The 15,764-nt window shown below is 39.8% G+C and overlaps 1 protein-coding gene across 4 annotated transcripts in view; it reads left to right on the top strand.

Annotated features, from left to right (window-relative positions):
• TSC22D1 (TSC22 domain family member 1) overlaps positions 1-15,764 on the top strand; it is a 110,043-nt gene that overhangs the window by 91,266 nt on the left and 3,013 nt on the right. Inside the window, exon 1 of one of the 4 annotated variants that reach the window (XM_031466019.2) lies at positions 15,036-15,090. The exons of 2 other annotated variants lie outside the window; for them this stretch is intronic. Coding sequence is in view for 1 of the 2 variants with exons in the window: in XM_010980859.3 (XP_010979161.1) it covers positions 15,630-15,754 (125 nt within the window). In the remaining variant the exon portion in view is untranslated. Of the gene's footprint in view, positions 1-15,035; positions 15,091-15,382; positions 15,755-15,764 lie in introns of those variants that run through there. One more of the 4 variants, XM_010980859.3, reaches the window with a different exon arrangement.

Here is a 15,764-nt window from a genome sequence, read left to right as displayed (position 1 = left end):
AACAGATTGTGCTTGATAGGCTTTTTAAATTTAAAAAAGCGTGATCTGTAGTTCTAGGAAATTTTCTTGAATTATTTTATGATACTTTCCTCCATATTCTCTGTTCTGCTTCCAAAACTTCTGCCATTGAGATGTTAGTCTTTCTTTCTTTCTTTCTTTTCCTAATGGACGTCCTGGGGATTGAACCCAGGACCTGGTGCATGCTAAGCACACACTCTACCACTGAGCTATACACCCACCTCCAGATGTTAGCCCTTCTAAACTGCTGTTCTTTCCCTTCTTTCCTCTTTTTCCCTCTTTGGTATTTGTTCTAGTTCTGAGATATTTCTTCAACTTCACTTTGCATTTATTCTAGGGAATTTTCGCTTGTGGTCTCGTAATACCAGTTTTCAATTTTCCAAGAGCTTCCGGTGCTGGTTTGGTGTTGCCCACCCCCTCCGCATTATTTTATCCATGTCATCTTTTAGGATCTTTAAAGTTTCTTCATTTCCATACACTGCTTCTGTTTCCTCTAGGTTCCTCTTTTCTGAGTGTTGGTTCTATTAGAGGATGGTTAGCCCTTGCTCTAATATTCAGTTAGTAAGGGTAAGGAAGGGTCTGTGTTTCCTACAGACTCTCATTTTGCCTGAACCTTGTACTTTGAGAAGCCTGTGCTTTGGAAGTATTGGATTCTTCAACGCATATCAGCTATCTTCTGGATTCTCTTTACTGCTTGCTTAGGTTTCAGCTTGATGAATTACCATCTTTCTTCCCCCAGGCTGCTGAAACGGACATCTCTCCCATTTATTCCATTCTTCTATGTTTAGAACTTGATCCTCTGTTTCTTTGGTGGTTTGTAGAAAGCAACAGAGATAATATAAATGAGTGTATTCAATCTACCATATTCACTTAGAAGTAGCTTTAAACAGCTTTGTAGTAGAAGAAAGTAAAACCTGGTGTGAGATTCTCATGGCTTCATGAAACCCCCCAAACCAAGATTCAGAAAAGAGCTATCATTGCATTTCTAGCGCTTGAACGTTGTAGACAGATGATTCTACAAAAGGACGTCACTTGTTTATACTTCCAGACAGGAAAAGATTTTGAGTTTTTATTGGAATTGGAAAGTGAAAAGCACTGCAAAATAATCTCTGAAGAAACCCGTTTGGGAGAATACCAAGTGCTGTGTAATTCCAGGGCCACATTGCTGTAATACACACAGCAGTGCTTCTTAAGTGCACTGTGTAGCATGATGCTGATCTCAGTAAGTGCTCTTCTCCACCAAAGAGGAGAGGAGTCTTTTGGAAAACCAAGAAAGCCAGGGCCGTCTCTGGCATCATGTGTACTGCTCACTGCATGTTCTCGTGATGCTTCGTGATGGCTTGACTTTGCAGGGACTCTTGATTATCAGACAACCATTACTTCTTCTTGTTCTCCTCTTCTCTCTGAGAAGCTCTTTTGTGGCTGATTCCTTTATTTCCTTCAGGTTTTTAGTCCAAATTCACTTTCTCAGGGAGGCCTTCCTTGATGACTTGATCTGAAATTTTCTCCTCTCCGATCTTGCACATCCCTGCTTCCCTTTTCAGTGGTCTCCCCAGTACCGTCCGTATCTCACACACCTTGTATTTGGATGTTTGTCTTGTTTACTTTTTTAATCCCACTTGAATGTAGGTTCCACGAGGGCAGGGATTTTGTTCATGACTGAATTCCCAGTGCCTGGCACAGAACAGGTGCTCTATGTATAGGTGTTGGGTTCTCACCGCTTCCCCAACTATTTCAATGTTCCAGGCATAACCAGTCTTTCAAAGGACTATGTGATGGCATGTGTTATGTTAAAACTGCAGAAATGTTTTTGGCTTTTCATAGCGGTGACAAGTATGGCCTTGATCATGTCACGTAACTCCTCTGTGCCTCGGTTTCCTCATCTGTATACATGAGGACAATAATGGTACTGAGATGAGCAGACTGTTGAGGTAGTTAAATGAGTAAATGTGTGTAATGAGCTTTATTCCGCTGCCCTCGGAATAAAGTCCAGTCTCTGGGCTGGTCTGGCAAGTAGTTAAGTGCAGTTAAGTGTTTGCCACTGTGACTATTCACTGTGACTATCATGACCGTCCATGTTCCTTCCTACAGCAGCACAATAGCGAGTGTTTACCATAGACCAGGCTCAGATCCAGGTGCTTGGGACACAGTGGTAAATAAACCAGTCAACAACCCCGACCCTAGCCCTTTTCTAGTGGAGGGAGGCAGACAGTAACCATAGAAACTCAATAAACAGGAATGACTTTGAACACTTTCAGGCCAGGGTAGCACACGGCCCTCCCTCGGTGCGAGATGAGGGAGTGGGGAGGAGCAGCCTGGGTTTCAGTGGTGAGGGTCACCTCCTTAGTTAGGTGGTGGGTTTGGGGGTGTCTGTTCTACTGTTATGTTTCCTAATTTACATATATGTTACATGTATTTTGTATGCTTTACTTTGTTAAAACCCTTTTCTGTCTCGAGCACACTTCACTGTTGAAATAGGTTAATTGTTCATTTAACTTAATTATCCTAGTAGGTTAAGATACTTGATTTTTTAAAAATTCTCTCAATATAACCTAATCCCCCCCCCCGCATTTATTAAAGGTGGTCAAAGTTGTATTTCATTAGCTCGGTTTTTACTCACAATATGTATCTGAAGCATTCAGTTTTATGTGATTTGTGTAGAATTATCCTAATTTGGGGTAGCAGGTGATGGGATTCATGCTTTGTCACTGACACCATTTTAAGGACGTTAGCAAAACGTCTTGTTTTATTCAAAATATTACGATTGAATTTTAAAATATATGCAGTATTTAATTTGTGTAACGGAGCGAAGGATTTAACTTTTGTACATTGCATAAAAGTAATGAATCATTTTGTATTTTAACTTTACCTTCCAACCACCTACGAAACTTAAAATGAAAGCACATTCAATTAAGAATATCTCTTTATTAGAAATGCATGTCTAATCATGTAATAAATCAGTATATTTAAGGTATAATTTGTCCCAATGTGTCTAACCCTCATAGCTGTCGGTGCCTTTACAGTTTTAAGGACAGACTCCAGTTTTTCACTAAGTGCACTGAATTGGGCGTTTCTGAGGTGTCTGCAAACAGCCTGGCAGCTCTCAGTTCTGTGTGGTGGTTCCAGACGAGACTCGACTGGCTTGAGTTTGGATCTTGGCTCTGCTGTGTTTTTAAGGGTTATGTCACCTTGGGCGGTGTTTGGCTCAGTTTTCTTTACGTGAAGAAAATAATGGTACCTACTACCTTATAGTTGTTGTGAGGATTACATAAGAAAATGCGTGTAGAACCAGTTTATTGAGAAGTCTTAATTGTCAGGGGTATGAATGTGGAGCAGTGTTACTTTTCTAACAATGGCCATCAGATTTGCCCTTTGGAAACACCTCCTTTTTGTTACATAGCGGGGCTGCTTCAGTGTCTCCCTTGAGCTGTGTGACTTTTCAGTTACTTTTGATTACTCAAACCACCTCACTTTGGTTCTCCAGACTTAGTTCTCTTATTTAATAACTGTATCATTTGCTTCAGACCTCTCCTCTTCGGCCAACTCCCGGATATTTTTTGAATTCATCCCCCTTTTTCTCTATCTCGCTTCCCCTTCTTGGTTCTGGCGCTCATTTTTTCCTTCCCTTCACCCCAGGTCCCATCTCCTCTAGTCTTGTACACTGTGGTCAGGGCGACCTTGCTAAGACACAGATCTAAGTGCATCACTTGCCTGTTTAAAACCCTTTTGTGTGAACCCCCGCTGCCCTCAGAATAAAGTCCATGGCCCACGAGGCCCCAGCCTGTGTGCAGCCTTTTTTCCTCCTATGGTTTCTCTTTGCACCCCCAGCACTGCCCCCGCCTTCCTGCTCCGTGGCCACACTCGACCACCGACAGAGCTGTGGGGACGCGGCGTGCTGCTTCCAGACCCAGGCTCTCCCTCTTCGTGGGGTGTCCTCATTCACTTAGTACTGGGTGTCCAACCAGGCAGCTCCGCTTACTTTTCAGAGGGAAGAGGCCCAGGGGCAGTCTTCTGCTTTCAGAAACATCTCCCGGCTTCTTTCTGTCAGCCATCATTCCCAGATGACCCGAAGCGTCAGGTGTCTTCCTCTCCCCATCCCACAACTGTCCCAGGGTCCCTGAAAGCAGGGACTATGTCTTCTTCACCTCCGTCATTTTAGAGCCAACCCTAAAGCTCCAGGCCTTTCGTGGGTGCTCTGTTGGATAAGTATAATAATGAACGAAGGAACACCCAAAGAGCTAATGGGTGGAAATGTGTTATTCTAGTTCGTATCCTTCTGGCTAAGATGTGTTGCAGTGGCCATGTCTTTTAAAGCGGTCAGCAGCAAGTTTAAATCCTAAAAAGTGACCCTAATGCTCATGGTAAGTGTGTGTCTCCCACTCCCTTGGCCTTGGGAGCCCACGCAGCACTTGACTGTTTTCATTATGTTGTTGACTTCTCACATGTACTTACCTGCGAGGAAAGGGGGACATAGCAATGTCAGGGTCACACTGTGGCCGAGACATAGGAAGGGGATCCTAGGTGATGCACGGAGAGTCAAGGCCTGCGGGGCTGTGTTGGGAAGCCAGAGGTTCTCAGGGGACGTGCTGATGAGCCGGGGACGCAGCCCACCTGCCTTCTCCACGAGTGCACGTTGTTGTCCCTGGTCCACTTGGGCTCCCTTTGATCCTTCTCACAGCTCCTGAGAGGTGTGACAGGCTCTCCAGGGAAGCACCATGGCTTATGAAAAGACATCTGAAAATCAACCAGGCATGTTCACAAAGCCACGTGCCTGTCAGCAGGGCGTGTCTGTGTGTTGTGGGGGCCCCCTTGCTCCAGGACCTCCTCCCGGTGGTTGGAAAGCACCTCAGACCGTGGGACTCTTGGCACTGGGACTAGGCTGGGTGCCCATCAGCCTCTCCAGCATCATAATCTAATATGAAGCCGGGGGTCGGGGGGTGGCGTTCATCAAAAGCTCAATGTCTGTACTCAGGACAAGGCCTAGAAACCCTGCAGCCAGGCTGCCAGGCCCATACACCACCTGGGCTCTGGCTCTGGTCTCCACAAAGACTCCTGGCCAGTGTCTTCACCTGTGAAGTGGGCAGCTTTACGTGATGAATGAGGTTCCATTGAGCTTGGCAGGAGGGACCTCCACCTGACTCCTCCAGCACGAATATTCCTTAGTTTAGACCTTTACACGTGAATCTGGAATTCCTGGTCTGCATGTCCAGAGGACAGCGTATTGAATCAGAAGATGGCTCTCTGCCCCATCCTGCAATGAATTCCATAAATGCTGCACAAAACACACAATGTCTTTGAGCTTCAATTTCTAAACCTACAGAATAAGGAAATTAGGATGAGGTGATCTCTAAGGTCCATTTCACCTCTAAAAATTCTAAATAGACCATTTAAAGAAAGCGGGAGTCTAAAGAGAGAGGCCGTAACATGGAAACGTGTCCCTTGAACAAAGCAGAGGATATTTATTAAACACTCAGTGTCCCTCGCACACAGAGTTAACCTTTTCCAATTTAATGCTTACCTAAGGCTGTACCACATTAGAAATTCAGTAGCTGTGTCTTCTAGAATTTATCTTTGCCTTTGTCAATAAAACTGTTCAGTCAAGCTTCATCTTACTGTTTTAGGATCAACAAGGACGAGCTCTAATGGCTCTAAGTACTTCCGTGGGCAGAGAATGATGGTTAACCTGGTTCCTATTGGCTCTTCTTTCTCTAGTGCTGTCATCTTAGGGAATTTAACGTGAAAAATTAGCTTAAACTAACAAATCACTTTGAAAAAGTACAAGAGCTTGAAGCATCTATTTTCCATAGCTGTGCAAAAAGTAAAATAGAAATAGTATTCATATCTGATAGGAGACTTGCACGAGGTTCTTGAAACAACAAATCATAATCAGGACAACTTTTCACTTCAAGTGTTTTATATAGAACATCATTTGGTTTCTAAATCTGTGATGCCCTTTTTGCCCGTGGCTTCTGATTTTCATAATCTACCACAATTTAGCAAATGGTGATTTATGAAGAAACTTGGCTTTGAGGAGCTTATTTTCATGAAGGAAAAAAAGAAGAAAAGACAAAGTTAACCCTCTTGAGTCCTCTTGCTTAAAGGCATTGACTCTTTCAGAATATGGGCATTCTTTTGGAATTAGTAGTTATATTAAATAAAACAAAGAAAGAGGAGCAGACAGGTATGGAAGAACCAGAGATAGTTTCTAGAATTACAGAATAATTTTAAAGTAATTGTAAATGTTTAGAGAGAAACTACACTGATACAGGAAAATTATATTCATAGAGCCTTATATGCTATACATGTGTGTGTATAAATAAATAGAAAGTTATATTTAAATTTGCTAGTATTTTGTTAGGATTTTTGAAATTCTAAGCAAGTAATTTAAGTCTTTAAATACTCATGTGGGATTTAGGGAACCTGTAGTATCAATATACCTGAGTTAGTTCTCCTGGAGATTAATCACCAATAAATCTGACAGCTTTAAGACAAAGCAAAACTATAGTTTAAAATTCAAACCCAATAATACATTTCATATGGTTATAGAACAGTTAATTAGTTGTAAAATAGACATTTTTAGGTCTTGTCAATGAAAGTATTCAACTCCTTGGATTATAACTTTTCAATCGCTTTTTTTCCTTCTTTGTTTTTACTTTAAAATATTTTTTTACCAAATTCCATTGGATTGGATCCAATTGGGTTTTGTTTTGCTTTGTTCTTAATATGGCTGTCCAGCTGTTTCAGCACTACTGTTGAAAAGACTATCTTTCTGCACTGAATCACTTTTCCATCTTTGTCAAGTCAATTTGCCATATTTGTGTGGGACTGTTTCTTACCTCTCTGTTCTCTCCCATTGCTCTACACTTGTCTTTTTATCAGTGCCACACTAGCATGATCAGAGTAGCTTTACAGAACGTCTTGAGTGGGAACCCATAAGCTTTATTCTAAATTTGTTTTGCTTATTCCAGTTCCTTTACCTTTACGTATAAATTTTAGAAACACTTTGTCATTTTTTTTGTGAAAAATCTTCATGGAATTTTGATTGGGATTACATTGAATCTATACATTGGTTGGGGGGAGAGGCAACTGACGTATTAACAATATTGAGTCTTTTAATTAGTGAACACGGTGTATCTCACGACTTTTTTGGTTCTCTTTAACGTCTTTCATCCGTGTTTTATAGTTTTCAGCATGCAGATTTTACACATATTTTGTTAGATTTATACCTAGTTCATGTATTTTTATGATATCATAAATGGAACTCTAAAATTTTTCAGCTTTTGTTTTTGCTAATATGTAGGAATACAGTTGATTTTTTCTATACTGAGCTTTTATCCTCTGACCTTGACCTTGATAAACATGCTTATTGTTAGTTCCTGTAGCTTTTTGTACATTCTTTGGGATTTTCTGTATGGATAATCATTTTATCTGTGAATAGGATAATTTTATTTTTTTCTTTCTAGTCTGGATGTCCATTCGTTCGTTTGTTCGTCCTTCCATCCTTCTTTCCTTCATTCCTTTCTTCTTCCCTCCCTCCCTTCCTTCCTCTTTTTCTTTCATGTTATTGCCCGCCTGCCACTATTACCTCCAGTCTGATATTGAGTAGTATTGCTGAGAGTGGACATTCTTGCCTTTTTTTCCAGCCTTAGGGGGAAAGCATTCATTCTTTTACCATTAAGTGTGATGTCAGCTGAATGTTTTTTGTAGATGCCCTTTATCAAGTTGAAGAACTTCAATTCCTATTTTGCTGAAAGTTTTTATCATGATTGGATGTTGAATTTTGTGACACTGCTTTTTCTGCATCTATTGAGATGACCCTATCATTTTTCTACTTTAGTCTATTGATACAGCGAATCACATTGATATTCCAGTGCTTATACCTTGCATTCACAGGATAAATGCCATTTGGTCCTGATGTATTTATTATCCTTATTATATATAGTTGGATTCAAGTTGCTAAAATTTTTTTAAAGAACTTTTGCATGTGTGTTCATCAGGGCTGTTGGCCTGCAGTTTTCTTTTTCCTTTAAAATGTCTTTGCCTGGTTTTACTATTAGGGTCATGCTGGCCTTGTAGAATGAGTTGGAAAATGTTTTCTCCTTTTCAGTTTTCTGAAAGAGGGTTTGTGTGGAATTAGAATGATTCCTTCCTTAAATGTGCAGTAGAATTCACAAGTGAAACTATCTGGGCCTGAGATTCTTGGTGTTGGAAGACTGTAAACTACAAATTCATTTTAAAAATAGAAATAGAGCTATTTATCTTTTCTCCTCAAATGAGTTTTGGTGGCTCTGTCTTTCTAGGAATTGGTCCATTTCATCTAAATTGTTAAATTTATTAAGTAAATTGGATACACCATGTTTTATTTTTATTCAGTTCAAAATACTTCCCAGTTTCCCTTTTATTTGACCCTCATGGATCATTTAGTTATGTGTTAAATATTTGGAGATTTTCCAGATAATTTTCTGTAACTGAATTCTAATTTAATTCCATTGTGCTCATAGGACATGCTTTGCGTAATTTGAATCTTTTAAAATTTATTGAGACTTGTGGCTCAGAATATGGTTGATCATGGTAAAAATTCCATGTGTGCTTGAAATTAATGTGTATTCTGCGGTTATGGGATGGAATGTTCCACAAAAACCAATTAGGTCACGTGGTTGACAGTGTTATTCAAGTGTTCTATACCCTTATTTATCTTCTGCTTCTTTAGTCTTTTACTTATTGAGAGAGGATTGTTGAAAATTCTAACTTTAATTGTGGATTTTTCTATTTCTCCTTACAATTCTATCTATCCTATTTTGCTTCATAAGCTTTGAAGCTCTGTTATCAACATGTTAACATTTAGGATTTTTATGACCTCTTGGCACATTGACTCTTCCATTCATTATAAAATGATTTTAGCCCTGCACTCCACTTTGTCCAAATAATATAGCCACTTCAGACTTCTTCTGATTATTTTTAACATAGATGACCCTCTTCCAATCTCTTATTTTACCTATTTATGCCTTTATATTTAAAGTATTATTTTAAAGGCAGCAATAGTTGTGTCTTGCTCTTTTTTAATCCAATCTGACCACCTCTACCTTTTACTTAAGGTACTTAATTGAGGATATTTATATTTAATGTGATTATTGCTACAGTTGGTTTAAATCTGCTATCTTGCTATTTGTTTTTTTATTTCATTCTTTATTCCTTTTCTCCTTTTCTACATCTTTTAGATTATATTTTTCTCTAATGATTCCATTTTATCTCCTTTATTAGCTTATTGGCTATAACTCTTTTGTTATTTCAGTTGTTCCTTTAGAGTTCGTAGTACGGTCTATTTGCAGATAATGTAAGGACCTTACAGCAGTGTATGTCCCTTCTCCTCTCCCGGCTTGTGTTCTGTTTCTGTCATACATTTCACTCCAACATATGCTACAGCCCCTCTTCACCCATACATTATTATTATTTTGGTTTTAAACAACCAATTATCTTTTAAAAAGAGATTTAAATAGTTAAGGGAAATATTTTTTGTATTTAACTACATAGTTAACCATCTCTGATGCTCTTCATTCTTTTGTGTACATCTTCAGTTTCCATCTGGTATCATTTTCCTCTTCCTGAAGGACTTACTTTAAAATTTCTTATAGCGCAGGTCGGCCAGTGACTGAATCCTTTCAGCTTCCGTGTGTGTGAAAAAGAATTTCATCTTCATTTTTGACAAGATATTTTCACTGGGCATAGACTTGTAGTTTGACAGGCTTTTCAATGTTTCCTTTCAGCACTTTAGAGATATTGCTGCTTCGTCTTCTGTCACCTGGAAGTCTGTTCCCAACCTTTTCCTTGGTGCTCTGTGTGTAATTTAGTTCTTTCCCTGGTCTGCTTTTCAGATGATCTGTTTGTCACTGGTTTGCAGCCACTCGATTACGACGCACCTTGTTGCAGTTTCACTGTTCTCTTGCTTGAGCTTTGTTATGCTTCTTGCATCTGTGGATTTTTTTTTTTAAATAAAATTTGGGGAAAATTGCCATTATTTCTTCAAATACTTTTTTTTCTCTCCTTCCCTCACCTCTTTTTTAGGGACTTCACTAAAGATTTATTTGGTTGTTTGAAATTGCTCACAGTTTAATGGTGCTTTCTTCTTTTTTTGTTCTTTTTTTCTGTTTGTTTTTTTTTCCGTGTGTGTGTGTGTGGTTTTTGTTTTGTTTTTGGTTTTTTTTGGACAATTTCTGTTGCTAATATATCACTAATATTTCTTCTGCCTTGTCTAATCTGCAGTTAATCCCATGCAGTGTATTTTTCTTCTGAAATTGTATTTTGTATCTTCATATCTAATTTGGGTTTTCTTTATACCTCACATGCCTCTACCTCATATGCTAATATTTACCTCTTCCTTCTTGAACATACAAAATGTGGTTATAATACTTCTTTTCATGTCCTGGTCTACAGAGTACATCATCTTTGTTACATCCGGGTCATCCTGATTGATTGATTTTCCTTCTCATTATGAATCAAATTTCCCTGCTTGTTTGTGCGCCTGGTACTTTTCATTGGGTTCCAGACACTGTGAATTATTGGTTGCTAACTGTATTTTATTTAATATCCTTGAGCCTTACTTGGGGAAAAATTAAGTTACTTGGAAACAGTTTGATCTTTTCAAGGCTTCCTTTTAAACTGTTTCACATAAGACGAAAATACCCTTCATAAAAACATGTCCATGTCATATATTTATACTGGTTTTTTTTGCTTTTTCAATTGTAGATATGTTATCATCAGGCTGTAGGAGATTAGGATTTTGCACTTTTAAACCATTCTTACCCCACATTTTTTCTCCCCACCACACGTTTCTTCTTCCCATCACCTTCCCAATAAAGTTAACTTTTGAAAGTGAAACCAATAAAACATTTATTAATAGAATCATGTACATTTTATTTATGTATATATGTATTTATATAGCCTATATTTTTCTTTCTTACTTTTGTTTTCTGTCGGACTGTCTTTGAACTCACCTCCTTGCTCCATTAGATCTGTCCCATCCTCGCTGTCTCTCCCCGCCCCCTGCGCGTGCTCAGATGTGTTAGATCATTTTTGTTTATTCCCACCGAAGCCTCCCTCCCACAGGCTCCGCTGCCTCCATGTTTACACGCTAGGTGCTGGTTAGGCTTGCTTAGCACCTGTCATCCCAAGACTTCCTCCCCCATCATCCTATTGACTCCCTTCCAGTCTCCAGCATTTGAGTCCCTGGTTCATGTTTCCCATGCCTTCCTTTTTTTTTTTTTTCCTTTTGAAATATACAATATTTCTCATTAAAAAAAATTTTAATTTATGGTGGTAAGAACACTTAACCTGAGATCCATCCTCTTATTAAGCATACAACACAGTGTTGTTTGTACATACATACAACAACTGTACATACCACCCAGTGTTTGCACTTGCAGGGCTGTACATACAACCCAGTGCTGTTTGACCATAGGTGCAGGGATGTACATACAACCCAGTGCTGTTTGATTGTAGGTGCAGGGCTGTACATACAACCCAGTGTTGTTTGGCTGTAGGTGCAGGGCTGTACATACAACCCAGTGTTGTTTGGCTGTAGGTGCACGGCTGTACATACAACCCAGTGTTGTTTGGCTGTAGGTGCAGGGCTGTACATACAACCCAGTGTTGTTTGACTGTAGGTGCAGGGCTGTACATACAACCCAGTGCTGTTTGACTGTAGGTGCACGGCTGTACGGCAGATCTCTAGAACTCATTCTTCTTGTTTAACCCTGTTTCCTGATTTGCTCCTCCACTGTGGTGTCTAAAATGTCTGAACATGTTTTTATGCTACTTTACACTTCACTGATTTGGCCAAGCGAAAAACCTTTTTACTCTTAGAATTTTATAGATACTTCTCCCATTGTTTTTTGGCAGCCAGCAAAACCATTCTGATACGAGCACCGGTGTTTGTACCTTGTTTTTTCTGTTTGGAGGCTTTTAGGATTTTCTGTCCTACATGATCTTTAATTTCATGATGCTGTGCTCTGCTGTGGGGCTCTTGGCATTGACTGTGTTGGCCGTGTGTTCGTCTCGTTTAATCTGGAGATGTGTGCCCTTCCATTCTGGAAAAATTCTGAAATTATTTCTTTGATAATTTCCTTCCCTCTGTTCTCTGTTTTTGGAATTCGTTCTTTTTTTGGTGTTGGACCTCTTAGATTTATCCTTTTAGTCTCTTGTATCTCTCAATTCTATCTCTTTATTTCGTTCTAATTTGGGGAAGATTTTCTCAACTTTATCTTCCAACTTTTCTCTGGAAATTAAGAAAATTTAAAGTACGGTTGAATTTTCTTTTTCTTCTTCTTTTTTTAAAATATCTTTGGCATTGTTTCTTTTTCCAGCAGTGTATGAGACCCTAACACTAAAACATTATTCGTTGTTTACCTGCAATTCGGCTTTAACTGGGAGTCCTGTGGTTTCATTTGCAAAACCTGGGAACCCTACTCCCAGTGGCCAGTGAGAGTAAATGGGGAAGGGGAGGTGATGTGGTGTGCAGACCCTGGGCAACGATGTGATCAGGCACAAGGTGATGTGCTTTAGCCTCTTCCCTGGCAGTCACTTTAGATTTGCAAGGAGTTTGGACAGAGGGAGAAACAGGTTATCCTATTTCAGTGGTGAGTCCCCAGCAGCACCTATATTGGCCAAGTCAGATCAAGTTTGGAAGAAAAGCACATGTTACTGAACTAGAAACACACAGGCCCTGCCCCTCCTCCCCTTCTCCCATCCTAGCATACGTGCTCCCAGCAAGCAAAAGTGACTGAACTGGCATCCAAGCAAAAAGGCTCTTAGGCAAAGCGGAACAGAAAAACAAAAGCAGCAGCAAAGAACCATCTCAATCTCAAGTGTCCAGGCTGTTTCCCAGGCTCCAGATTCCCCACCCAAGTGAGACCTCCTGATCTCTGCACAGTGCCTGGAGTTGCCTAGTAGCATCCGTGCCTCTAGGGGTCTCTCCTGGAGTCACGGGAGTGTTTATCCTGCCTATCAGCTGGTCTTGGTTGAGCTCTGACTGGACACTAGATTCATAGATGCTGTGTTTTGCAAATGGAAGAAACTTTTGTAAATGGCTATAAAGTAAATTTAGCCATCTGTTCAAGGGTGTATGTACAAGGGTATCTCTTGGAAAATTATCTAAAATAGCAAAGTATTGGAGGTGACCATAACATCCAATGGTAGAGATATATGGGTTAGGACAGACTATGGTTCGTATATTGACTTCTGTAGCTTAATACTTGTTTCTTTCCGACTGTTAAAAAACGTCATGAATAAATAAGATTCTGTTAATTTAGTAATCTTAAACTTCAGTGGGAATTTAAGATTCATTTCCTTATATGACCTTAGAGTTTTGGTTTTTTATGCTCTTTTTACAGCTTAAGATGATGCTTTAATAACTTTTCCTGTGCAGTTGGCATTCCGTCCAAATATGTAAATGATTTAATCATACAGATAGTTTTAGTGATAACTGTAATTTTCAAAATATAGAAACTATCATGTAGTAAATAAGAATTGTATCTAGCACTGGTAGATTATCATAGAGACCACATGCTTGCTTGCTAAATTACGATGATTTTGAGCTTCCATTTGTTTCCTTTTACTAAAAATGGGTGTCTTCCTCAAATAAATTTGTATCATATGAGATAATGTATATTTAATTTTTGCAAACTGTAAGTATGCCAACACATATTTGAGTACTATTTGAATATTATGTTATTCAAAAGCAAAGCCTTAAAATTTATAGAATAATAGGAACCTTACAATAAAAAAAGAATGATACTGCCTTATGGTTAGTCACACTTTAGCTTTTTAACCCCAAAAGAGTACTGCTCTTTCATCAGCTATCACATTCACCCAGATTTGGTTCCTAATCACTTTGGAGAATTTCTAAAACTAGATGCACTCTACCAGCATTGGGGCAACTTACAAGAATGTCTAAGAGGCCCCAGTGGCAACTAAAATAGGAAATTTTAGTTAAAGGATGCTGCTTGAGGGAGAATGCTTGTTTGAGAAAAAAGAATCCGTGAGTGTGTGTGTGTGTGTAAATCAAATATATACATATAAATGCTCTATGGTCAAATTTTATGTTGTAATTATTTGTGACGATACAACTTGGATTAAGGAAGTCTTCAGTATTTGTAGTTTTTTTTGTTTGTTTCTGTTTTTATAAGATTATGCCGTTAGAGGGCAGTATTGTAGAGGTTTAAATGTACCTTCTAAATGTATTGAATTGCAAACTTTAAATAATCGAGTGAATTTAAGACTTTAGGCTTATAGTATCCTAAATTGTAACCTCATGTGTTATATCCTTGCAAATATTTTTAATTAATAGAGGAAATTATGTAATAGGTTAAGCTATTTTACACCCAGCCCTCTTAATTTTGGTTTGGAGAAGAGAATTACTTGGTCAGTGTGGCTAGGGGGTGACACAAAATACTTTACAATAGTTCAACTCCTCTGATGTAAGAAGGCTCAGAGGATTCAGTCTTGTAAGAATTGCGCTTAACTTCCAAAAATTTGCCTTAGGGACTTATTGAAAATAGATCTATGTAGGTAGGATTCAACCTGTGGATTTTTTTTTTTAATCTATAAATGGAAAGAGGAGATCCAGTTTTAAGGTTTATGGCTCTAAGGACATTTTAAGAAGATCTGATTTCATCTGGTGGATTCCTTTTGGCCTCTATTTATGTATGTCTAACAAAGAATATGTAGTGTTTTTTGTTTTGTTTCTACACGTAATTGATAAATTCACGAAAAGGTAGAATCTCTCAAAAGGGAAATGTGATTTTTTTTTTCCCTCTAAAATTCACTGGCTTCAAAGAAGAAGTACTACAGTATGGTTGTTATCCTTATAAATAAAAACGCCTATAAAATCCTCCCGTTACTGTTGTCTGTAAGAACCAGATAATTGAAATCGAGACACTCAGGCTCCTGCAAGTCTTTAGTGGTGAGACTGGGCATGCCCAGTAGCACAGACGGTTCTGGTTGCAAATAAGCAGCTTTCGCCGTTCAGCAGCCACGGGGACAAGCAGCTCCGGGGACGGGGGTCTGATTCCCTTAAACGTAAGCACGTGTGGGGTCCCCATCGTATTTCTCAGGGCCCCTTGGCGTTTTTCCGCCGGAGCACTGCTCGGGCCTTCCGAGCCTCGCTGGGCCCTAGAAAGCCCCACGCTCCAGCCCCTCCGAGCGCGGCCTGGGCCAGCCCACCCGAGGAGCAGATAGGGAGGCTGGGGGCGGAGTGGGGGTGCGGAGGAAGGCGGGGAAGCGGGAGGAGGGCGGGGAAGGGAGAAGGGGGCGGCTCCAGTGGCGTGCTGGCCAATCGGCGCGGCTCTTCCCTGCATATATTTTGCACGGAGAGTGGGAGTTCTGGATTAGAGCCTAGTGGAGCCCGGCCGTCGACCTGAGAGGCTTCTCTGCACAGCAGTAGGATCTGCATCTTCCCGGAATCGCCAAGCCCCAGAAGCCGGATTTCTTTAAATCAGGGCTGCTATTTTCTATTTCTCCCTGAGCTGCATAAAGCTAGAAGATTTTTATCTAGCTCAAACAAGGCTGCTACTATTCCCTCTTTTTTTTTCCGTGAGGGTGTTTTTGGCTGCAATTGCATGAAATCCCAATGGTGTAGACCAGTGGCGATGGATCTAGGAGTTTACCAACTGAGACATTTTTCAATTTCTTTCTTGTCATCCTTGCTTGGGACTGAAAACGCCTCTGTGAGACTTGACAATAGGTAAATGTCG

This window comes from Camelus dromedarius, chromosome 13 (genome assembly GCF_036321535.1).
Source record: "Camelus dromedarius isolate mCamDro1 chromosome 13, mCamDro1.pat, whole genome shotgun sequence".
NCBI classification, from domain to species: Eukaryota; Metazoa; Chordata; class Mammalia; order Artiodactyla; family Camelidae; genus Camelus; species Camelus dromedarius.
Note: the sequence above shows the minus strand (reverse complement) of the source record. Positions and strands in the feature narration are given on the sequence as shown.